The 26,325-nt window shown below is 40.9% G+C and overlaps 1 protein-coding gene across 5 annotated transcripts in view; it reads right to left on the reverse strand.

Moving 5' to 3' along the window:
• CEP164 (centrosomal protein 164) overlaps window positions 1-26,325 on the reverse strand; it is a 161,404-nt gene that overhangs the window by 12,144 nt on the left and 122,935 nt on the right. For 3 of the 5 annotated variants that reach the window (XM_033917306.1, XM_033917309.1, XM_033917307.1), the window contains 9 exons: window positions 21,888-22,017; window positions 21,614-21,669; window positions 21,179-21,386; window positions 19,339-19,446; window positions 15,449-15,566; window positions 12,784-13,077; window positions 5,812-5,878; window positions 5,517-5,639; window positions 2,221-2,290 (listed from right to left, as the gene is read on the reverse strand). In XM_033917306.1, coding sequence (XP_033773197.1) covers window positions 2,221-2,290; window positions 5,517-5,639; window positions 5,812-5,878; window positions 12,784-13,077; window positions 15,449-15,566; window positions 19,339-19,446; window positions 21,179-21,386; window positions 21,614-21,669; window positions 21,888-22,017 — 1,174 coding nt within the window. Of the gene's footprint in view, window positions 1-2,220; window positions 2,291-5,516; window positions 5,640-5,811; window positions 5,879-12,783; window positions 13,078-15,448; window positions 15,567-18,791; window positions 18,847-19,338; window positions 19,447-21,178; window positions 21,387-21,613; window positions 21,670-21,887; window positions 22,018-26,325 lie in introns of those variants that run through there. The other 2 variants (XM_033917308.1, XM_033917310.1) reach the window with 2 other exon arrangements.

Raw genomic sequence — 26,325 nt, forward strand, 5'->3', positions numbered from 1 at the left:
TAGCTACACAGATTAAACAATCTCAGGCACGCCATTCCATTACTCGTATTCGTACTGAATCGGGACAGCTATGTGCGGATGATGGGGCTATTCACCGGGCTTTTTTGTCCTTTTACCAGACTCTGTACACTCCGGAAATTGAAATCACAAAGGGGGAGATAGATGCTTTTCTGTCTAATGTCACCTTGCCTTGTTTGGCGGAGGTGGATGCGGAGTGGCTATCTTCCCCTATTCAGCCTGCTGAGGTGGTGGCAGCTATACATCATCTAGCTGCTTCCAAAGCACCGGGTGTTGATGGTTTTTCGCCCTTGTTTTACAAGAAAATGGAAGCCCTTATAGTTGCTCCTTTGACTCGATTGTTTAATTCTTTTTTGGAGGGGGATTGTTTACCGTACTCATTTCGTCAAGCAGCGGTCTCTCTTCTTCTTAAACCTGGGAGAGATCCCCTCCTCTGTGGGTCTTACCGCCCTATCTCGCTGTTAGGAGTTGATTATAAGCTGTTTACCCGTATTTTGGCAGTCCGCTTGCAACGTTTTTTGCCTTTCCTAGTCCATAATGATCAATGTGGTTTTATTTCAGGGAGGCAACCCGGTGATAATATACGAAGGGTGTTAGATCTTATTGGAGTAGCCCATCAACACTCTGTTCCGGCTGTCTTGTTATCAGTAGACGCTGAAAAAGCCTTTGATAGGGTTTACTGGCCGTTCATGTTAGCAGCTTTGAAGAAGATGGGACTATCGGGTGCCTTTCTGCATTGGGTGACTTTATTATATGCTGCACCGGAGGCTTGTTTGAGGGTTAATGGAAGATATACTGCCAATTTTTTGATTCGTAGAGGAACTAGGCAAGGGTGCCCTCTGTCACCGTTGATTTTCGCATTGGTCATGGAACCTTTAGCAGCAGCTATACGTGCGAATGCTGATATTCGAGGGATTGCGGTGGGTGATGAAGAACATAAGATCTTATTGTACGCTGATGATATTTTATTTACCTTGACCCAACCGCACCATTCCTTAACGGAGGTGCTTCGTGTTCTGACTGAATTTGGTACGGTGGCTGGCTTTAAAATTAATATTGACAAATCTGAGTTGCTTAATATTTCCCTCCCGGACTCGCTAGTAACGGATCTACGTGCAACATTTTCATTTCGATGGGCGGCTAAATCTATCAAATACCTCGGTGTACGCGTTTCCCGCAAACTTTCTGACCTTTTTGAATTGAATTACCCTCCGTTGTTACGAACTGTGTTTGCGGATTTAGATCGATGGGAGGGATTGCGATTGTCTTGGATGGGTAGGATTAGTGCTTTGCGTATGAATGTGCTGCCTCGCTTTCTGTATTTGTTCTCCTGCCTACCTCTCTCAATTCCTAAGCGTTTTCTGCTTAGGCTACAACGACGGGCCTTTGCTTATATTTGGACTCGTAAATCCCCTAGGGTAAGGAGGGAACGTATGTACTGGGACAGGTTACACGGGGGAATGGGAGTCCCTGATTTCTCTACATATTATTTTGCATCCCAACTGCAAGGGCTGTTTCATTGGGCATATCCCTCCCAGCGCTGGGTTTCTCTGGAACAGGCTCTACAACCTACCTACCCTTTAGCGGCGCTGCCTTGGCTGTCTCTGGATATCCTTCGGGATCAGCAGACTGGAACGTCTTATGGGATGACATGTACTCTGCTGGCCTGGAGCCGGGTTCGACGAGCTTGGTTTCCACGACAGCGTTATTTCTATGCCACTCCCATTAGATTTGCCCCTGATTTTTTGCCTGCTAGAGATACTGTGATTTTTAGGCGTTGGGAGATGGAGGGACTTCGGGTCCTGGGTCAGCTGATAGTGGGTGGACAACTGATACCCTTTGCTGCCTTACAATCTATATATGACCTCCCCTCGACAGATTTTTTTGCCTATATCCAGCTTCGAGATTTTATGGTGAGGAGGGTGATCCCTGAGTGGGAGGGGGCAGACTCTGCTTTCCTTCAAGTGTTTAGGATGGGATCTGGGGTGGGCCTTATCTCACGACTTTATAGGGCACTTCTATACACTAGGCCACAAGCCCGCACATATGAACATCGTTGGGAACTCTTGCTGGGGAAGGCTTTTGAATTTCAGCAATGGGACTCCCTTTATAATACATTGTTAAGAGTTTCCTTAGCATCCCCCTTAGTTGAACAGGGCTATAAGATGTTATTTCAGTGGTATCTTACACCAGAAAAGATACACCGATTTTATCACTGTGGAGATGGCCACTGCTGGCGTAAATGTGGGTGTTTGGGCACCTTTGGACATATCTGGTGGGATTGTGTTAAGATTGTACCCTTTTGGAAGATGGTTCAACGACTGCTTACTGATGTACTACATCTACCCATTCTATTGCATATGGAAATATTTTTACTTAACTTTCCGTTGGGGAGCTTGGATGTAGATCAGAATCACTTTGTGGCCCTAGTTGCAACGGCAGCTAGACTTACTGTGGCTGCGTACTGGAAGCGCGACACGCTGCCTTCTCGTACTGAATTGTTACATAAAATAGACCAAATCTACCTGATGTCTAAATTGACTGCTTTAAATAATGATTCCTGTGGCACGTTTCATCGCCAGTGGTCTCGTTATGGCCTTTGGCGGGGTCTTCTTTGAGCTGTTGCCACTTGTATTTTCATTTTCCTAAGGTTTCTGATTTATATTGTTTCACTCGGTGGGGGGTGGGGGGGATTATGTTGATTCTTATGGGCATTATACTTGAATTGTTGGCATGCTGCCTGTGTATTGTTATCATTTTGCTCAATAAAATATTAAATTTCAAAAAAAAAAAAAAAAAAAAAAAAAAAAAAAGGACGGGGATGGTTTGGTGGTCGCGGGCGGTTGAGACTTGGGCATGGCCCTGTGGTGGGCTTGCGGACGTCTGGGTGGGGGCCGCGAGAAAGCAGGGGTGGACCTCAGAGGGTGATTGAGGCCAGCAGCGTGTTAGATTTCAAGAGAAAATGGGATATTCATGTGGGATCTCTGAGAGAGTAGGAGTCAGGGGGTGGGTCATTGGTATGGGCAGACTCGATGGGCTGTAGCCCTTTTCTGCCGTCAATTTCTACGTTTCTATGTTTCTATGACTTTTGTGGGTAGCGGCGCGGAGGGGCCCTGTATGGCCTGGGCGCTGGCGGTTTGGGCTTTTGCCGGACAAGGGAGGTAAACGAGCGTTCATGTTCGGAGAGGCGTTTTGTCGCCTCGATAGTGTCATCGAACAATTCCTTTCCCACGCAGGGGAGGTTAGCCAACCGGTCCTGTAAGTTGGGGTCCATGTCGACCAGGCGCAGCCAAGCTAGTCGGCGCATGGCGATAGCGAAGGCTGCTTCTCTGGAGGAGAGTTCGAAGCCATCGTAGGCCGCGTGGAATAGATGAAGTCGCAGGTTGGAGAGGGACTCTAAAAGCAGGCCGAACGTTCCCTGCCGGGAGGCCGGTAGATCAGTCTCAAAGGCTCTCAATTGTCCAATGAGGTGTTTGAAGTATGATGTGAAGGTGAAAGTGTAGCTTTGCACCCTAGAGGCCATCATTGCGTTTTGGTATAGTCTCCTGCCGAACTTGTCCAGGGTACGGCCTTCTCGGCCTGGGGGGACCGCTGCTGAGACCCGGGACGGGTGAGCCTTTTTCAAGGAGGATTCCACTAGCAGCGATTGGTGGGAGAGCTGTGGTTGCTCGAATCCCGGGTAAGGTACTGTGCGGTACTTGGCCTCCATTTTGGAGGGTACGGCCGTGACCATGTAGGGGGTCTCCAGGTTCCTGAAGAAGGCCTGTTGGAGTACCGGGTTAGGTGGTAAGCGAAGGGACTCTCTGGGCAGTGATGGCATATCCAGCTCCGCCAGGTACTCCTTAGAGTATCTGGAGTCGGACTGGAGGTCTAAGTCCAATGCGTGGCCCATGTCTTGGACAAAGCGAGTGAAGGATGGGCGAGATGTCCCCGGGGCCCCGTGCGGGGTCGGGGAACGAGACCTTTGTCGGGTGGAGAAGGATAAGGAGGCTTCCCTCGAGTATCGAGGTTCGTGCTCTGATCCATGCTCCGAGACTGGGGAAGCACTGTGAGAGTGTTCCGGGGTTGTCGATCTTCGGCGTCTCGAGGAGCCCCTCGGAGACGATGTCGGGGTTAGGGGTACCGATCGATGTCGGATTGGTGACCTCATCCGGACTCCCTCGGAGAATGCATCTGAGGGGGAGTTCGGAGGATGCGCGGGTTGGAGAGTGATAACTCAGCCACCCTTAGTGGTCCCGTACGAGGTGTGGGAGAGCGGCCTCGTAGAGTTGGTGAACCTCGTGCCCTCTTGGAGGTACGGCGGTTCGAGGTTTCTGTAGTTCTAGCCCGACGTTTTGCCCCTCTGCGGTCTGCAGAGGGGGAACGTCTCGGGCGTCTCGGCGAGGAGTCCGAGGAGGATGGGATGCGGCGAGGATTGCGCACCTTTCCTCGAGGTTGTTCGGTGTGAGGCTCAGGCTGGTCTGGCACATTCGAGGTCGAGGCCGATTGAAACTGGGCCATTGCAGCGGACAGCTCCGACGTGATCATCGCTCGGAGTAGGTCCTGGAAGACGGGCACGGACAGCATCGAAGGCATGTCCACTGCCTCGGTGCGCTCCACCGGGGGCGACCTCGTATTAGAGTATTCCCGTGTGGTGGAGGCACGGCCCGAAGGCTTGGAGGGCTTAGACGGGGCTGTAAGCATGGGGCTTCCGCCATGCGTCGCCGTTGTCCCCGAGGCTGGCTTCTTCGCTGTTACAGAACCTGAAGAGGGAAGAGGGGACTTACCCGGAGCCGAGGCTTTTTGTTGTCCCGAGGACTTCGGGGTTGAGTCTCGAGGCGATGCCGAGGTTTCCGGGGCCGAGGTCAAGGCCGGGGCTGAGGCCGGGGCCGACCTCTAGGCCGAGGTGGAGGGTTGGTCCGGGGTGAAGAGATCCGCCATGCGGGCTTTTCTTCGGCGGAGGGCCCGGTTTTGGAAAATAGCGCACTGTGGGCAGGAGTCGGTTGGATGAGCCGCCCCCAGACAGAGGATGCACCGGCGATGCGGATCTGTGAGAGAAAGAAGCCGCTCGCACCGGGTGCACTTTTTAAAGCCGGTCAAAGGCCGGGACATTAAATCGAAAGTAGCCGCGGCTCGATTAGCCACGCGGCCACGGGGACCCGGAAGCCTCCGGGTCGTTGAAAACGAAGCAGGGATCAAGTAAAAAGGTAAGGAATTCGCGCACAGCGACTTAATCGTGAAAAAACAAGAAAAAATCACGGTGCTAGAAGGCAGATGGGGCAGAGCCTGAAAAACACGTCTTCTAGGCTCGCGGAAAATTTTGAACTGGAGACCACGAGGGGATGCACCCCCTAGTGGAGCAGGAAGGCACGCATGCGTGGAGCAGCAGAGCAAACTTAAATCTTCAATCAAGTTTGCTTGAAAATGCTTCCGCATCGGGGCTCCGTAGATGACGTCACCCACATGTGAGAATATCATGCCTGCTTGTCCTGGGATAAAACAACTAATGCAAAGGATACACTTTGGGATCATTTTTGAAATTCTCAAGCCATTTCTTGTTGGCATTGATCATGGTCTGAATGGTCTGCTGTTCGGACTCAGGGACTCTGAGCTGAGGCTGCTGAAGGAGGCGGATCTGCTCACTGTCCATGAGAAGAGAGAAAGCAACAGGTCCTTATCAACATGAAAGCTTGTCCAACACGAGTCACCAGGAAATGAGCTAACAGACTTAGGATTCTCTTAAGCATTTGGCCTACCTTTGCCAAAGTGGACTTTCCATCTCTACACAAATGCACACACATACATGCAACTTACTTAGCAGAGAGATAACCCAATCTTCTAGTAAAAGGTGCTGGATTTCCACTGAGTGAAGGAATCCCCTCTGAAAAGAAGAAACATCAGATGCAACATATAAAATGCTTCAAATTATGGAAACATGGCCTGCTTATTATTATTATCTTCAGCCTATAAACTGATTAATTGTATTATTTTTTTCTTTAATTATTTTTGCTTGGGAAGGAAAAGGACCTCAAGAGCTCAAGGGAAACAGGCTTCAGAGCTTATCTTGCCTTATTTCCTCAAGAGCCATCACTGGTCATAAAACCTCCCTTTAACATGCTTTTCTTTGTGGTACTAAGTAAATTTTGTGAGTCTTTTTTTATTATTATTATATGCACATAAGTATAGGTAGATCTTCAAATAGACAAGATCATATTAACTCAGTTCTGGTGATAAACATACAGGTCCAGGTAGCTTATACTCAACAGAGTTTAGTTTCACAGTCAAATCTTTATCAGGAAAAGAAAAAAGTACAGTGGAACCTTGGTTTACGAGCATAATTCGTTCCAGAAACATGCTTGTAAACCAAATTACTCGTATATCAAAGCGAGTTTCCCCATAGGAAGTAAGGGAAACTCGCTTGATATGTTCCCACCCACCCCCATGGCCAGCGGCGCTGCTCCACCCCCCCCCCCGAGAACCAGCATCGCCCCCCCAACGTGAACTGGCACCCCCCGCCCAAACAGCATTCAGCCTTACCCCCCCAAGTACAACTTTAACTAGCAAATGAGCAGACCCCACAGCTCTCAAAGCTGTATGCCTTGCCTGAACTGTGGCAATGTTTACAGCTGATGCACCTCTAAGAAAAAAAAATTTAAATTATTATATTTAAGAGAACCAGAAGACACCATTCCACATCTACTTAATTTAATAGAAAAGTTTGGAAAGTTTTCTGGATATAAAATCAATTGGGAAAAATCTGAAGTTCTTCCAATTAATATCCATTGCACCAAAGGATTATTTGATTCATATTCATTTAAATGGAAAGAGGAAGGACTAAAATATTTAGGTATTCTTATAAAAAATACAATTGATGACACAGTTAAAGAGAATGAAAAACTTTTATTAAAGAAAATAACAGAAATGTGCGAGCAATGGAATCCTTTACATCTTTCTTGGTGGGGAAGAATCCAAACAATTAAAATGATGATTTTACCTGTGGTTGTTATCAAATGAGTATGATTCCAATATTTTTTCAGAGGTCATTTTATAAAAAATTAAACAGTATACTAACAAAATTTGTTTGGTTTGGGAAAAGACCAAGAATCGCTTTAGCATCATTACAAAAAACAATTAAGGAAGGAGGGGTAAATTTTCCAAATTTCTATAGGTACCATCAAGCCTATATTTTAAGACAGGGAATGTATTGGATCCTCCCAGATTTCATGGAAAATGTACCCGACTGGTTATATTTAGAATGGCGCCTCATGTTCCCTTTACATCCAGAACATTTCATTAGTATAACAATACCTAGGAGATATAAAGATCATAGAATTCTAATAGATACATGGAAAACATTAAGATTTATAAGCAATTTATCAACAGATCCATTGGCTAAATCTTTAAATCAATCTATTTGGGTAAACTCCAGGATCAAAATTGGTGGATTTAAAATAGTATGGAAACAATGGATAAAAGCAGGTATACGTACTTTAAAAGATGTAATAGTAAATGGATCACTGCTTAGTTTTTCACAATTGCAACAAAAATTTGGATTAGAAAAAACACAATATTTTAAATGGATGCAATTGAAGCAGGCCATTCAGGAAGGGTTCCCTGAATGGAAGAATCTTAACACTCAATATAGTTTACCAATCCTTTGTTTTCAAGCGGATTTTCTAGGACACCAAGCCGCAAAATGGTATAAGAAAATAAACAAATTTTTAAACAAAAAAAAGAGATCAGGACTTAGGGATATTTGGAATATTGAGATAGGACAGATAATTTTTCCATCTCAATGGCAAAAATTTTGGTCCTGGAGAATACATACTACAAGATCAGCATCTATGAGTCAAACATGGTTGTTTTTATTACATAGAGTTTTATGGACCCCTACGAGATTACAAAAATTAGATAGTAATAGATCTAATAGATGCTGGCATTGTAGGATAGAAGTGGGGACATTGGACCATTTACTATTCTTTTGTCCCTGCATTAATTCCTTTTGGAAATTAATTTGGCCCCAAATTAATAATTTATTAGAAAATCATGTTGGACTATCATATGATACAATATTATTTGGAACAGCAATGAGAACACAAAGTCCGATTTCAGCTAATAATAATAAACTTTTATTAATTTTAACAGGGGTCGCCATACAACAAATTACTCAGAACTGGAAGGATTACACTAAATTGAATTACACTTTTTGGTGGAATTCAATTTGTCATATATATAAAATGGAAAAAGTATTGGCATTACAACAAGGTTATATTAAAAAATTTAATAAAATATGGGGACCATTGACAAATTATTCTACTGATCAGATATAATAACACATGTATAGAACATATAGAAGGGGTAGGGAGGGAAAACTATTGTAATATTAATATGATATAAAATTCTGATAAAGGGTTTATTTAATTCACATTGTAAGAACATTTAATAATAATTTCAAGTGTTTTTTCATAATTGAATGTATTACATGTATTTCACTTGATGTAAGAATTTAAAAAAAGAATAAAAAATATTTATTAAAAAAAAAAATTGTTTCCACCATTTTGCCCAACACTGAAGTCAGGCTTACCAGTCTGTAATTTTCCGGATCTCCCCTGGAACCCTTTTAAATAATAATAATAATAATATTTATCTCCAATTGTGAGGGCTTACTATCTGACTATAAAGAAACCTCAAGGGGAATCTATAGCTGTTAAAGATCCGAAAGAAAATTTGGACATGAACTTGTCTTCATTTCTAGAAAGGTTCCTTGAGGTGATAACCGACAGAACTACTTTGTTGTCGACATTGGCTTTGGAAAGTGATAGGGAATATATTCTTCGTTTGTATTTCTGACATATTAATGATAAGTGTTTGGGCTCTAATGTTAGAATTTTTCCAGATTTGGCTCAGAAGCGAAGGAAGGAATTATTGGCCCTGAGGCCAAGAGTCCTAGCTCTTGGGGCTACTTTTTTGGTTAAATTTCCAGCAAAATGTTATATTACCTATCAGAGTAAGAATTTTCTTTTCTTTGAGCCCAAACAGCTTTTAGATTTTATTGGACCAAAAGAAAGGTTGGAATCTCAGTCCAGTGATAAATGACCTACCATCCAGCTGTAGCTTGAGTTACCTATTGCCATTACTCTAGTATAGAATTGTATTTCCAATTGTGAAAATTTCCTTTCTTGATCTCTGTAATTGTGGTCTAAATATTAGTTAATGTTTTCATTACATATGATTGTATAATTAGGTGATTTATTTTTGTTTGTTTGTTTCTGATCTTTTTCAAGTTATGTATGCTTGATTAAATTTGAAAGGCTATAAATAAAAAAAATAATAATAATAATAACTTTGTTCTTCTATACCGCCATAATTTGACAACTTCTAGGCGGTTCACACTGAAGAGAGCTGGGCAGTCAGCAAATTACAAAATGCAAGTAGTGGAAGTACAACATATTACTCAAAAGATAGACAGAATAAAATTATTAAGTTTAGTGTGACTTCTGTTTAGGAGATAAATCTGTCAAACAGTACAATTTTTATTTCTTTCCGAAAGGCGCCATAGGTCAGCCTGGCATTATTGATGTAGTTACCTAGCCAAGATTGCTGTTCACTTGCTTGAAACATAAAAGACCTATCCAAAAAGGACTTGTATTTACAACCAGTGATTTTTGGGTAGAAGATAGGTAGGAGCTAGTCCCCAAACCAACTTGAAACAAATGCAAGAAAATTTAAACATTATTCGCGCCTCCATTGGCAACCAGTGCAGCAGTCTAGAGTAGGGACTAACATGGTTGCTTTTCTTCAATCCAAATATCAGGCGGACAGCTGTATTTTGTACTATTCTTAATTTTCTCACTGTTTTTTTATGTACGCCCAAATAATCAGCGTAACATTGGCTACTCTCCAATCTTCAAGTACTACAGACGATTTTAGCAGCAGGTTACAGATCACTAACAGCAGGTCAGCAATTTCATGTTTGAGTTCTTTTAGTACCCTGGGAATCATACCGTCTAGTCCAGATAATTTATCACTTTTTAACTTATCAATTTGGTTTAATACATTTTTCAGATTCACCGCGATTTCTTTCAGTTCCTCCGCATCATCACCCTTGAAAACCATTTCCAGTTCAGATAGATCTCTTACATCTTCTTCCGCAAAGGCCGAAGCAAAGAATTCATTCAGTCTCACCGCTTTGGCCTTATCCTCCCTGAGCATCCCTTTTGCTCCTTGATCATTGAACAGTCCCCACAGATTCCCTCACAGGTTTTCTGCTTCTGATGTACCTAAAAAATTGTTGAGTTTGGCAAGTTTCTTTTCATATTCTTTCTTAGCTTTCTTTATCAATACTTTGCACCTAACTTGCCAGTGCTTGTGTCTCTTATTTCTTCATTTGGATCCTTTTTCCATTCTTTAAAGGATGATTTTTTGGTTCTAATAGCCTCTTTCACTTCACCATTTAATCACGCCAGCTCTCATTTCCTCTTCTTTCCAACTTGGCTGATACGTGGAATACATCTGGTTAGGGCTTTCATGATGGTATTTTTAAATAACATTCACGCCTGGTTTATAGTCCTAACCTTTGCAACTGATCCTTTTAGCTTCTTTTCACCCATTTTCCTCATTTTATCATAGTCACCCTTTTGAAAATTAAATGCCTCTACAGTAGATTTCTTTTGCGATGTTACTCCCGGTATCAGCTCTAATTTCTTCACGTTATGATCACTGTTTCCCAGTGGACCCAACACAGTTAACTTCTGTACTATGCCTTCCATTCCATTAAGGACCAAATCTAAAATAGCTCCTCCTCATCAGTTCCTGGACCTGTTGCTCCAAGAAGCAGTCCTTTATGACATCTACGAATTTTACCTCCCTAGCACTCCCCAATGTAACATTTAACCAGTCAATGTTGGGGTAACTGAAATCACTATAAATCAAAAAATTGGCCTGCTCCAAGACCTACATGCAGACAGTGCTCCCAGCAGGTGCCTATTCATCTGAAAGGAAAAAACCAACCAGAATAGAAGTAGGAGTGGAGAAAAAAACCTCAGTTCAGCTTCATGGGTTTTGGAAAAAAAACCTCCACTCCTATTCTGCCACAGGGCTCAATAAGCCATTGTTGCTGTTGCTTCAAATCTGTTCAAAAATAAAGCTTTTCAGATGACTCACACAGGCAACTTGAACCAGGATAAGCACTTGAAAGGCACAAGAAAGTTCACCACTGCCAAGTCAGTAATTTAAAGCAAGGACTTATCTGTTCCTGTTGAGGCGCGACCATCCAGTGCTCCTGAAAACAAACGCCAACTTCCAGCACTTCTCAGGGCTGTCACGTGGGAGTTCAGCTGTCCAACTCATCCGACAAGGATAATCCGTTTCGCTGCTTGGGGTTTCAATGTGATCCTTTTGAATTCAGCAGGGTAATCCAAAATGCTTGAGAATGGCGCTGGCAGCCATGCTTTAAATTACTGACTTGGCAGTGGTGAACTTTCTTGTGCCTTTCAAGTGCTTATCATGGTGCAAGTTGCCAGAGTGCGTCATCCAAAAAGCTTAGACAAAGCTTGGGGGAACTGGGTTGGAATCAGTGCTGAGGGGGGCCGAACGGGGCTGGACATGGAGGACAAAAAACACTCCCAAAAAACTTGAGACCCCCGGGGAGAAAATAGGACCCCCTGCAGCGTGAAGATAAGTCTTGCACAAGGCTAACAAAAAATCTGGGGAAAAAACCCCTAGCGGCACAGAAGGACTCACTGTCAAAGAAGGAGACCCAGCAGAAATCTGCCCCTGTCTTTCCAAATCAGGGGGAAGATCACCTGAGGCTGTAGACAAAATGGAGGAGCTTTCCACCAAAACCGGCACAAAAAAAACCTCCCCCGAGGCCTGCAGCAGCAAAGAGGCCTGAACCGCCCCAGTCACTAAAGTAGGCAAGCCGGCAGCAGCGGTAAGGGACTCCCCAGCACTATCGGCGTTAAGGGAAACCTTATTTCCCCGACGATCAAGCAGCTGGGGAAATCCCTGTGTGGGCAGCACGCAAAGCACTCATGAATGGGAACCCTGCTCGCCAGCATCCGAAGCCAATGAGAATTCCCTTTCGCGGCAGCCGGCGCACCACGAACACAGGCCGCATCGACCTTATGGTGGAACACAATGAGCACTTTTTCCCTTTAAAAATGCTCATTGCGAAAAACGCTACTAATTGCAAAAAACGCTACTAAGCTGAAAACCAAAGTGCCGGTAAGCAATTAAATACAATTAAGGTCAATTGAAGGCTTCCCTTCAGACTGACACTGCCTCAGGACTTTTCTTTTTTTTTTCAATAAGCCGATATTGGTGGCAAGGCTTACAGCTGAAACACCTCTACTGAAAATTCCGGAGAGGTGGGGGGAAATGGGGGGAGGGACTTGATCCATTGAGTGTTGCCCCCCCCCCCCCGAGGTCGGACAGACCCTCAAAAGGATCCCCCAAGCTCAATCCAGCACCACTGACAAGGACCAGAAGGCCTCAAAATCAAAATCCAACAGCTCTATTCTAACTCAGGGAAGATTGCACAGGCTTACTACCTCCACCTGCTGGAGACTGAGCGTAGACTGACTGTACTTGGGACTGCATCTTGCACAGCCCACTTGTACTACAGCCAAAAGTTTGTGACTCAGTCTCCACCTGTTGGTCATGGTGAGCTATTACCCATCAGTGAGCTGTGCCAGTCTGGCAAGATGCTTAAAGAAGGAAAGGCTTTTTAAAATATTTTATTTTGGTTTATAATAAGGTATAGAATAAGACTCTAGAGCCATTTACCTGGGAAGTACTTGTGCCATTTCTCACTTAACATGCTGTCCACAGTCTGAGCAGCTGAGGATGCCACGTGGGGGTTGAGTCCTGTACTCCATGCCCACTGACCAGGAAGCTGGCCTCTTGCCAGTGAAGTGTAAGTAGAAAGAGGTATACCCCCAGCATTCAGGGCCGAAGGGACGATAGTAGTACCCAGAACGCCGAGGATGCTGTTCAATTCTGTGGTGATGCGGTACAGTGATTCGCTTAGGTACTGGATCTTGTTGGTCTGAGAAAGTTGCAGCTCTGGCTTCAAGTCAACTAGTCCAAGGAGGGAAGGGGGTAAAAAAAATAAAATAATGTGCAACAACAAACTCTTTACCATATTACCACTTGATTAACCATGTTCAAAGCATATTCTCCGCCTAATTAATAAAATACCATACACTTCTCCCTCGGTATTCGCGGGGGATAGGAGCAGAGCCGGACCGCAAATAGGGAAAAATCATGAATATTGTCTCGTCTGGCTCTGACCCACCCCCGCCTCCCTCCCGCCTTCCTGGCCTTACCTGGTGGGCTAGCGAGCTTTCGGGGCAGGAGCGATCTTCCTATACTCCTGCCCCGTGCAGATCGCCAATAAGAAATGACTGCCGTGAGTTCCCGTAGTCTCTCGAGACTTCGATGGGAGCTCATGGCAGCCATTACCTATTTGCGATCTACAAGGGGCAGGAGTGTAGAAAGATCGCTGGGGGGAAAGGCTGGAGAGAGGCAGGAACATGCTATACTATGGGTTCCCCCCCCCCTCCCCAAAAAATCACAAATATGTGAAATTGCGAGTGTCGAAACCGCGAATGGGGAGGGGGAAGTGTACTTTTAAAATAAAAGAATACTTTAGGAAGTACTGCATCCATATTTATGCAGCTGGTTAGAGAAGAATGTTTCCTGCTTGTGTTATGTACTTTTCCCTTGTACAATTTTTAAATATTTATTTTAGGGGACCTACTGAACTTAATTTTGAAAATAAGCATTATACTATAAAAGTAGGCATCAGTCTGATGGAGACGTATAAATGTAATGAATAAGTTAGGACCACCCAACACTTACCCTTCGGGAACAGCACAGAGGAAGGAGTCCTTTATATAAAAATATAATGTAATTCTAAATGCTTCAGAGAAAGGTGACAAAAGTGATGAGAATGGAACACCTCCTTTATGAAGAGTGGCTAAAAAGGTTAGGGCTTTTCAGCCTGGAAAAAAGGCAGTTGAGAGGGGACATAATAGAAGTTTATAAAATTCTGAACGGGGCAAAAAGATTAAAATATTGAATGTTGTATAACCTGTCAAACACAAAAATGAGAGGACACGCCATGAAACTAATGGCCAAAAGATTGAAAATAAATCATAGAAACACATAATTATGGAATCTGTTGCTGGAGGATGTGGTCAAGGAGACCAACATAGCAGGATTCAAAAGAGGATCGGACAAGTTGCTGGAGAAAAAGTCCACAAGTCTGACATTGCTGCCTAGATGTCCCGCAGCCACTTGAAACTAAACATGTCATAGACTGAGCTGGTCCTCTTTTCTCTTAACTCTCAGCACTTTTTACTGATTTGAAAATTAATTAAGATTAATTTAAAAAAAAAAAAACCCTCGGCTTCCTCCATTCTCTGTTTCTGTAAATAATACTGTTATCATTCCTGTCTCCTCTGCTTGTAACCTTGCAGTCGTCTTCAATTCACACCTCTCGTTTTTTACACACATCCAACAGACTGCTAAAGCCTTTGGCTTCTATCTCTACAACATCTTCAAAATTCACCCCTTCCTCTCACAGCACAGATCCTTGTCCACATCCTTATAACCCCAAACTTAGGCTACTGCAATTTACTTCTAACAGGTCTCCCACTGATCCGCCTCACCCCCATGCAATCTGTGCAAAAAAAACTCTGCTGCACGACTTATCTTCTGCCAACCTCACTACCCTCACTGGCTTCTTATCTGCCTTTGCATATAGTTCATACTCCTATTACTAACCTACAAATGTGTTCATTCTGCAGCCCCTCAGAATCTCTCCTCTCTTGTCTCTTACGCCTCCCCAAGAACTCTGTTCCTTAGATAGTTGCTTTTATCTGTACAATTCTCCTCCACTGCCAATTTCAGACTTCATTTCTTTCATCTCACTGTGCTGTATGCCTGGAACAAACTACCTGAATCCGTGTGTCATGCCCTTCCTTTGTTCAAAAGTAGACTGAAAACCCACCTTTTTGAGATAGCCTTCAACTGATAACCATACTCCACGCTGCACTCTGCTCACCACCCTAGTCAGCAATTTAACCATCCCCGCACTAACTGTAACTCCCACCCTGACAGCCTGTTTTTCTGTCTTGACTGATTAGATTGTGAGCTCATATGAGCAGGGACTGTCTCCTTCGTGATTCTGTACAACGCTCTCAAAATAATTAATAGTAGTAGTAGTAATAGTACATATAAGCTGTTTATAATGATATCCCAACTCTTCTAGTAGATTCCCTACATCCCCCAACCAAATTACTTTCCCCTCCTCAAGGAAACAGAGTATTTTCTTATTTCCTTGACAGATTTATGGTGAAGACGACACATGCCTAAAATGAACCAAAGGGAGTGTTCCTTATTATCTAACACAAGATAGCAGAGCCTAGTAAGAAAGGACCCTTACATTGAGGTAGAGGTAGATCTGTGCTCATTATGCTACTGTTGGTCTCTTCCGAGTCACTAAGGTCAAAGGTCACCATCTTTTTGCCTGTTGCACCTTTTGGTTTGTCCTCCTCTGACAGCTACAAAACAGAAGATATACAACCTCTAATAAGTAGCCTTTCTTGCACTAACACAATGAATATTTATTACTTATTTTAGATTAACTAGCTTTTCATGAAGAAGTGTACCCAAAGCAGTTTATAATTCATTGACTAGTAATTAGGTACTTTTCCTATCTGTCCCGGCAGGCTCACAATCTAACTGTGGTACCTGGGTCAATGGAGTGTTAGGTGACTTGCCATCAGTACAGGGCTGGAAAAGTAAGAAATTTCCAGACCATACTTAAGCATTCCAAGCAGCTTCACACGACAGAGAATTTTGATTGTTATTGCTTGGAGCTTGTTCTTTTTTTATATATATATTCTTTATTCATTTTTATAACTTACAAGTGCATCAGAAAGTAACAACATTTTAACTTGTATATAACACTTGATTTTCTGCAATAATCAACTTAATACAGTTTATCCCCCTCCCTCCCACCCCTTTCATAACATATATAAAACACAAATACCATATAATAAATTCTTCCTATAAGTCTAAACAATTAATGAAAGACCAAAAATCTACCCCCCCCCCCATTCTGGCATTTGTATTATTTAGGGAAAAATGGTTTCTATTCATTACAATAATTTGTTAATGGCTCCCAAACTACTTGAAATGTATTAAAATACCCTTTCTGTGTGGCTAATGTTCTTTCCATTTTATATATATGACATAAAGAATTCCACCAGAAACTATAGTTCAATCTATTCCAATTCTTCCAATTACAAGTAATCTGTTGTATGGTAGCTCCTGTCATAATAAGTAAAAGCTTATTATTTTTTGACAATATTTGATTCTTAGCCCTCATTGACATGCCAAATAATACAGTATCATATGAAAACGCAATCAGATTTTCTAACAAATAATTTATTTGGCCCCATATTGATTTCCAAAAAGCCAAAATAAATGGACAATAGATAAATAAATGATCTAAAGTCTCTGCTTCAAGATGACAATGCCAACATCTATTAGACTTAGAGCTATCCAATTTTTGCCAGAATGCTCTATGTAACAGAAAAAAACAAGTTTGTCTCATAGATGCAGACATTGTACACCTCATCCTCCAAGACCAAATTCGTGGCCATTGAGACGTAGTAATTTGGTGCTAAATCTCAATGCTCCAAATGTCCCTAAGACCGGTTTTTGGTTTTTTATTCATAAATCCAGATATCAATTTATACCACTGTGTGGCCTGGTGTCCCAGGAAGTCCACCTGAAAGCATAAGAACTCTAAACTATATTGATTATTAAGATTTTTCCATTCAGGGAACCCCACTTGAATGGCCTGCTTCAGTTGCAACCATCTAAAACTTTGTGATTTACCAAGACCAAATTTATGTTGCATCTGTGAAAAGTCAAGCAGCTTACCATTAAATATAACATCATCTAAAATACATATACCATTTTTTAGATACCATTTTTCTTTTGAAGATATACCATGTAAGGGGGGGAGGGGATGTTTGGATAAAATGTTAAAATAAAATTAATAATAGGGATGGAGGGAGGTTAGGGTAAGGATTTATTTTAAGTTAATAGAGGATAATGATAAGTTTTTCAAGTTTTTAACTAAGTGTTGTTTCTTATAATTCTTGTACACTTTATGAGAGGGTAAAATGAATTAAGAAAAATAGTGTTGGGAGGGACAGTGGGTTATGGGTTTATATATATATATATATATATATATATATATATATATATATATATATATATATATATATATATACACAATTGTTATTGTTTTGATGGATTTATCAAGTGTTCTTTCTGAGACTATGTATGATTTTTTTCTTGTACACTTGTTGAATGATTAAAAAGGAATAAAGAATTTAAAAAAAAAAAGATATAACATCATCTAAAATACGTATACCTGCTATCATCCAATACTTCCAGATGATCTTAAATCCGCCAATTTTAATCTTGGAGTTTAGCCATATAGTTTAATTTGTTGATTTATGTATTGGAATAGGTGTTAAATTATTCACATATCTTAAGGTTTTCCATGTATCTACTAATATTCTGTTTTCTTTATATAACCTAGGCATTTTGATACTAAGAACATGGCATAATCGCAGAGGAACACAAAAGAAAAGACTTCTCAGGAAAAGGATCACAAAAACAGTTTTGAAATAAAGTTCAATTGCTATAGAATATACCAAGAGCCGAAATTCTTATAGCCGAACCCACCGTCCCATCACTGTGTATGACTATTAAGTGATAAGATAAGATATTCTTCTGAAATATCTAACTGAATTTTTCGATGGCAGAAGAGGATATATAAATCCTACTTAGCTTGAGCGTGTTACAAGAAACCAGCCAAATAAATTTTGTAAGAATACTATTTAATTTTTTATAAAAAGACCCCTAAAAAAAAAAAAAACAAACCCCGGTATCATACCCATTTGATAACAAACCACAGGCAAAATCATAATTTTAATAGTTTGGACTCTCCCCCACCAAGACACATGTAAAGGATTCCATTGCTCACACCTTCTGTAATAAAAATTTTTCATGCATTTTCATTGTTTCTTCCAGCTTATTTTTTATCCAAATGCCTAAATATTTTATTCCATCCTCTTTCCACAGAAAGGGAAATGAATCAAACAAACCTTTTCTACAATGCACATTAAGTGGAAGAACTTCTGATTTACTCCAATTTATCTTATATCCAGAACTTAACTGAAAACTTATCTCTTTTCAAAATACTTGGTCAAATAATTTTTTTTTTTGTCATCCTTAAATTGTTTTTAGTTTATAATCTTTTGTAAACTGCGTAGAACTCATGGTTACGCGGTTAAGAAGTATGATGTTATGTAACAGGGTGGGATTGTACTTAATATGTCTGAAACAATCTAAAATAGAGACAGGTTGGTCCACTTCTACAGTCCCTAATCTATTACCTCAGCCAGAATGTCTCAAGATGACAAAACCCATCCAGAATGACCCCCAAATTAACTTTAACAATCTGAAACCAAAACAAGAAAATTAATAATCTGGGAACTGAACAAAATCTTCACTGCTAAACCTAAAACATTACAATCTTGGAGCAGCCATATTTTCAGGATTTTCTTGCATTGGAGATAACTAAGCCTCAGAAGATAATGCTAGAATCGGAGGGGGTGGGGGCAGGCACTGTCACATAAAAAGCAGGCCTCAAAACCAATTCCATGAGAAAATAGGTTGTCTGAAACTTATGCACTTTTTACCTGAATTTTGGTGGAAGCATTAGGTTGCGGCAGGCAACACCACAAGTAGTTTTGGCTGCAAAAAGCAGGTACAAATCTGTATAAGTGCTTTTGTTGGTTTCAAAAGGGAAAAGTACACATGTAAGTCCCTGAGGATTTTGCTCCAGTTTTCAAAGGAAAAATACAGGTGGCCTTTTTCTGCCTACAGAATTTTGAAAATTGCCCTAATGTTCCAATATACCCTTGTGAAATCTGGTCCCAAACATATTAAGTTAGCCCAAATAAAAGGCAGCACAACTTTTTAAATAATCTTTCTATCCACAATAAAAGAATTGAGGTTCTTCTCAAGCCTAAAGGGCCAACTGTGTTGACAAAAACGTGATAAACTTATACATTTTAAAATCTTAACCCTTCTTTGCTAAAATATAATTTGAAAACCTTGTTTTAAGAGTGCCATTTGCACCGACAGCAGCTGCCTAGCTGAAGGCAGTATGATAAAGGGCAAGACAGGAGATTACATTCTCTCAGGAGGAGGAAGATTGGGCTAGTACATAATGCTACAACCAACCTCTTCCAGAAGGGAGGACTCCAGTTCATTCAGCTTCTCTTCTTTCTTGCGTAGCAGCACCTGTCCCTTCCACATTGCTGCCTTCATTTCATTTAAATGCTTTGCCTCCTATGGTAGAACAGCAGTGCATCCAGAAAAAAAAGGCAAGTCAGTAAATGCTTCAGGGTGGGGGTTTGTTTTGTTTCATTTTTAATTTTAACAGACTTTGACTTAGTTTGCTGAATGTACTCTAGAAATTTTCATGAAGCTCACCTGTTGGACAGGTAAAGAACACAAGAATATAAAAGGATTCTTACTGTATGAATGACGCCAGCAGTGCTGTTGTCCCTTACCATTAGAACAAATGTTAGGAGTAAGATATCTTATGGTTCACTAAATACAAGTAGACTCTCAGTTATCTGGCAACCATGAGAATTGGTAGATGCCGGATAAATGTAATCTCTAGTTGCTTCAGAGTTACTATAAAAAAATAGTTTTGTCTCCCTTCCCATCTCACCTTTCTGTCTGAGTCACTCTCTCTTCCTTTCTCTATCATCCCCCCACTCTCACTTGTAGGTCCAGCATCTGTTCCTCCCTTCCCACCTTCCTTTCTGGTCTTGGTCACTTTCCCCCCTCCCTCACTTATGGATCCCGCATCCATCCTTCTCCCTTCCCCTTCACCCTGCAGGTCCAGCATCCATGTCCCTTCCTCTCCACACACACACATTTGGTCCACCTCTCCCTTCCTGGGTCTGCCCTCCCTCCACGCAGGTAGAGCCAGTATCTCTTACCTGCGACTCTCCCAAAGCAGCAGCAGCAGCAGCAGCACTGTAGACAAGTTGCTTGTGGCCATCTCTGGCAGGGCCTTTCCTCTACCGCGTCAGAAGTGATGCAGCAGAGGAGTGATCCTACTAGGGCTGGCCACAAGCAGCCTATTTACTGTGCTGCCTCTGCTGCTTTGGTGGCTGGAGGAAGGAGGGGGGTTGTCAGGTTAAAACTGGCTGCCACTGTTGATGCTTCAAGGGCTGGAAAGAGGGAGGGGGATTGTTGGGTCAAGTACTAGTACTGCTTCAAGGGTTGGATGGAGGGGGGGTGTTGGGTCAGGACCGGTTGCTGCTGCTTTAGGGGATGAAGGGAAAGAGGGGGTTGCTAGGTCAGGACAGGCTGTCGCTGCTGCTGCTTCAGGGACTGAAGGGAGGGAGGGGGGTTGTTGGGTCAGGACTGGCTGCCGCTGCTACTTTGGGGGCTGGAGGGAGCATGATTTTGTGTCAGTTAGCTGAGTTAGTTGAGCACCAATTAATTGGGATTCTACTGTATATGAACTTGGATAAGAAGCAATATGCTACAATTGATCAAACTTAGAAACATGACAGAAGATAAAAGCCAAAAATCCCACCCAGTCTGCATCCATTATCTCCTCCTCTCCCTGAGAAATCCCATGTGCCTGTTCCATGCTTTCTTGAATTCAGACACAGTTTGTCTCCACCACCTCAACCAAGAGACTATTCCTTGCTTCTACCACACTTTCACAAAGTATTTCTTTAGATTACTTCTGAGTCTATAATCTCTTAACTTCACCCTCTCATTCTGGAATTTGCCTTCATTTGAAAAAGTCTCTTGTACATTAATGCCACGGAGATATTTAAAAGTCTCAATCATATTTCTTCTTTCCCACCTTTCTTCCAGAGAATACATATTGAGGTCTATAGGTTTGTCCCCAAACGCTTTATGATAGAGACCACTGACCAGTTTTGTAGCCGTACTCTGGAACAAATGACTGTTGGAATGTCATAGCAGATGAAGGCACACAAAAGCTAGTTAACTCAAATCTGCCTAGTTATTTTGATCTATACAATGTTACCTCTTCTAGGTTTCTGCGTACATCCTCAAGGATCTGGGAGCTCTCTGGATCCTGCAGCTCCTCCTGTGCTTTATGCATGTCATGGCGCCATTGCTGCCTGGCAGCTTTCAGAGCAGTTTGCCGCTTCCTCATGGATTTGGTCTGATGCAACAGAAACTCTTTAGCATTTTTGATGGAGACTCCCTCCAAAGAGATCAAATGTTTTACGCTGCAAGGGTGAGAAATATGAATGATCAACCACAGCTGCTAGGTAGTGTCAAGAGGGCTCTGAAGTCAGAAACAGCTATGCTTCAGAGCTTAAAGACTAGCTTAGGAAAGAGAATATTTAAATTAGGAGAGCTTGGGGCTGCACGGCAAGAAAAACCTAAGTGAAAATAGAACAGTTACTACTTTGTACACAAACAGTACTGTATTCAGAAAACTTCTGTTACTTACTCGCTCCAGCTGCCCTGATCACCTTTAGGCAGAGAGGTCAGTTGTGGTCTTGCACGCTGCAGAACGTGATATGAAAGGCAGTCAAAAGTACATAAAACCAGAATTCAAAGGCTGGCCACAGTCCATATAACAAGCTCCCTGCCCTCCACATCTAATATATTTTCAAGATACCTGACTTGAACAATATATAGAACTTACACAGGAGGAATTACCCTAATAAAGAGTACTAAAATTGGAAAATTCCCATGAGAGGAGAAACAAAGTCTATACTCACTGTTCTTCGTGAGGTCTCTCTCAAGTCCTCCACATGCAGCTCCTCTTCAGCTCTCGACGATGAACTTCCATCTGCCATGCTAGTCTCCCTCAATATCTCCTGTTTATTCCGAATCTCAGCCTCAAGCTCACTGCAATAAGACAGAGTGGTTTGGAGGAAGAGGGAAACTTCTAGTATGCAACACCTTTATATGCCAATGATCACTGCTCCCAAACAAATGTGCCAAACTCACAATGTCATATGATTTGTTGTGAAGAACGTGATGCTTGCAATACTGCAGATAAGCATCATTAGACCCTTCTAATCTGATCTCCAACTTATTTCTCACTTTTCACTATAGGACACTTGCTGTAATTATAACATGCATTTTTTTAACTCCAGTACTGATTTTGTTTTTGCCACCTCCGTTGGGAGTACATTCCATGAAACCACTTCCCACTTTTCAAGAATGCTTTTCAACCTGCTGGATGTTGTGCAAAAGACGGGTAAATAACAAACAAATAGATAATAGACAAATTGATCATTTATACCCTAATTAATTCTCTAGAGCAGTTATTCAATGAGGATTCTCTTAAAACATTTATACTATTGGCATCATAAATATATTCATATTAGGCCCTGCTTTGGAAGGGCTGAGTAATTTGTTATTGGATATCCTCTATGAATAAAGTGATGCTGAATTGTCCTCCAAATTCACCACTACCTTCTATAAAATAGCCTAAGGAATGAAAAACAGCACTGGGGAATAGAGGCCTACGCCAAATGACAGAGCCTGTGTGCAGAAGCTCCTTCAGCAGCTCAGAGAGGTTTTATTAAACCTCTCTGAGCATTTGTATAAGTTCCTGTGCTGCCTCATTCAGCTCCTCCTCACACTGTTTTATCTGCTGGTAGCTTCCTTCATGCCTCCGTGCTCACCTCAAAACAATAATTTTATTTTGGGGCCAACTGCTCTGATTGAGCCTCTCCCAGACCATAGGCAACTTTTTCTTCATTTTTGTTTTCTCACATCCTAGCCAGAGCCAGCTTAAGGGACTGACGCTCTGATCCCTATCCCCGCAATTTATTTATTAAAAATTATATATAACCAACCTATCTACAAATCTAGGCAAGAAACAAACTAATATACAAAATATGCTAAAAACACACACAAAAACAACATTCCATACAAAATATAAAACTGAAGAATAGGATTCTAGAACTTTGCAGCGCACGAAGATGGCTGGGTAGAGGATTAGCTCTGTTGTGACAGGCAAATTTTATTAAGATTTTGGCAGTTAAAATTAAAGAAAAGTGAAGGAAAAGAGAGAATTGAAGTAAGAAATGGCTTCGGGTAAAACTAGTAAAAGTAATCCGGTGAATTCAGGAGCAGGAAGTAAAAAAAGAACAAAAATGGATTTGGTATCCCCGACAGCGGTCCCGTTGCCTCAGGAAGAAATTGATAACAGTGATTTGATGAATGAACTTCAGAAAATTAAAGAAATAGTAAGTGATAACGCTAAAAATATAAAAGTTGTGAAGGAGGAAATAGAGAATCTGACAAATAGAATGCAGGCAGTTGACTTCAAAATTGAGCAGTTAGAAAAGCATGCTGAGAAATCTGAGGCAGAGATGCTGGTGTGTAAAAAAGATCACAGAGAAATAGAGGCGTTGAAAAAGGATTTTGAAGACTTATCAAATCGTGAAAGAAGGAATAATTTGCGTCTGATTGGGATACCTGAGGGGATTGAGCAGAATGATCCTATTCAATTTGTGACTAATTTTATCCCAAAGATCTTGCCATTTAAAAGTTCTTTTCCTTTGGAGATAGAAAGAGCACATCGGATACCGATGAAAAGATCAAATAGTCAGAAGGGTCCCCGTCCAATAATCTTTAAGCTGCTAAGACATCAGCAGGTGGTAGAGATTATAAAGCTGGCTAAAACAAACAAGGATCTTAAATGCCAGGATTCTAAGATCTTTAAAGTACCTGACTTTGCAAAAGCTACAGCCTACAAAAGAAAACAGCTTTTGGATTTAAGACCTAAACTGAGAGCAATGGGAGCAAGATATGGATTGATATACCCTGCTATTATGAGGGTAACTTATGAGAATAAAACTTATAATTTTGAAGAAGCAGGCAAATTACAGGAATTTCTAGATCAATATAATTTGCCTATGGTTTCATGAAAGTATTTAGAAAATGTAATAAATAATATACTTAGATTATTTTTGGTTTATATTTTTGAGTGAAAATTGAAAGATATTTTATAAAGAAGGAAAAAGTGGGAAAAAAATAAAAATAAAAAAGGAGAAAAATATTTTCTAGAAAATTGTTGCAGTTAGGTTTAAGGGGGATCAACATTTCAAACAAGATTTAAAGAATAGAAATGAAAAATTTTAAAGAGAAAAGAAGAAAAGAAGATTTTGACAAGGTAAGAAGAGGGATGGAGCATATAGGAAGTGAAGAAAATATGAGGAACAATTATAAGATTTGGATGGTTTCTTAATGTGAATTTATAATTTGCATTTGAGCGTGACTGAGATAATAATATGAGGACACATAAATGCTGCATTGGAGAAATGTGGAAACTTAGAATATAATAAGATGAAAAATACAAAAGACTATTGATGTAAAGAGAAGAAGATGTGAAGATGGACTGATGGAAATGACTTGAGCATTATTTAGATTTACAATTTGCATCTGAAATTGACTGAGATATAAGGATGATGTTGCAAAAATACTTTATTGGAGAAAGATGAAATAGCAATCTGCAAGATGGAATAAGAGACTGAAACAGCAGGATGAAGATGTACAAGTGTTACAGTTGTGCAGAATGGAGAATAGACTGTAATAGATTGAAGATGCAATGAAAATTAATGAGAGTTTTAAAAAATATGAGGTCTGCTTGGTTGAAATGTTTGATCCTTCTTTTGATGTAAGGTTAAAAAAAAAAAAAAATGAATATTATAGGATGGAGTGATGTATGTTTCATTGAAGTTGTGAGAAACTTAGGTTAGACAAAAAAATAAAATAAAATAAAATAATAATATTAATCTTGGGGGGGTATATATTGTAAGAAATGGTTTCCGAAATATTGGGTATATCCTTTTATAAATATATTAGAGGTATAGGATGGAAGAATGTAGATGGAAAATTATTAGCTAAGATTTTAGCATTAAGATTGGCTAAAGCTCTTCCGCATATAATAGGAATGAATCAAACTGGATTTGTTGCTCAAAGACACTCTTCTAATAATACTAGACTGGCATTTCAGATGTATTATTTAACAAAACAAATTAATGATCCGGCTTTTTCGATTTCACTAGATGCTGAGAAGGCTTTTGATCGTGTAGAATGGAGTTTCATGTATCAAGCTATGGAATGGTTTGGTATTGGATCCGGATTTATACAAATGATACAAGCATTGTACAGCTCCCCAACTGCTCGCTTATATATAAATAATAATTTTTCGGATGCTTTTAAGTTGCAGAGGGGAGTTAGACAAGGTTGTCCATTATCTCCTTTGCTCTTTGATATAGTTCTTGAACCCTTATTATTAGCTATTCGACAGGCAAAGGACATACAGGGTATTCCATGTGCTGGAGTGGAATATAAAGTATCTGCTTATGCAGATGACATCTTGCTTCATTTGAGGAATCCGGAAACAACAATCCCATGTCTACTGAAGGTCATAGATACATTTGGAAAATTCTTAGGATACAAAATAAATTGGACTAAATCAGAGATTTTACCTTTAAATGTGCATTGTACAAAAGGTATACTTGATTCTTTCCCTTTTATATGGAAAAAGGATGGAATAAAGTACTTAGGTATTTGGCTGAATAAAACACTTGAAGAGACAATGAGAATAAATGAAAATTTTTTATTACAAAAAGTTACAGAGTTTTGTGAGCAATGGAATCCTTTACATTTGTCCTGGTGGGGAAGAGTACAAACTGTTAAAATGATGATTTTGCCTGTGGTTTGCTATCAATTGGGAATGATACCAGTGTTTTTTCAGGGGTCTTTCTATAAAAAATTAAATAGTATTCTGGTTAAATTTATTTGGCTGGGTAAAATTGCAAGAGTGGCTTTAGTGTCTTTGCAAAGACCAATTGAGGAAGGTGGGATAAATTTTCCCAATTTTTATAGGTATCATCAGGCCTATATCATGCACCAAGGTATGTATTGGGTCCTCCCAGAGCTTTTGGAACAATTACCAGAGTGGTTAAGGGTGGAGAGATCACTTATCTTTCCACTTAGGCTTGATCTTTTGCTTGGTATAAAAGTGCCTAGAATACGTAAGGGCAATAGAGTATTAATGGATACTTGGAAAACATTAAGGTTTGTAGACAAATTAACTACTGATTCTATTTTAAAATCGAAACAACAGACTATTTGGGTAAACTCCAAGATACAAATAGGCGGGTTTAAGGTTGTCTGGAAAGATTGGATTAA

Source organism: Geotrypetes seraphini, chromosome 13, assembly GCF_902459505.1.
Source record: "Geotrypetes seraphini chromosome 13, aGeoSer1.1, whole genome shotgun sequence".
Lineage (NCBI taxonomy): Eukaryota > Metazoa > Chordata > Amphibia > Gymnophiona > Dermophiidae > Geotrypetes > Geotrypetes seraphini.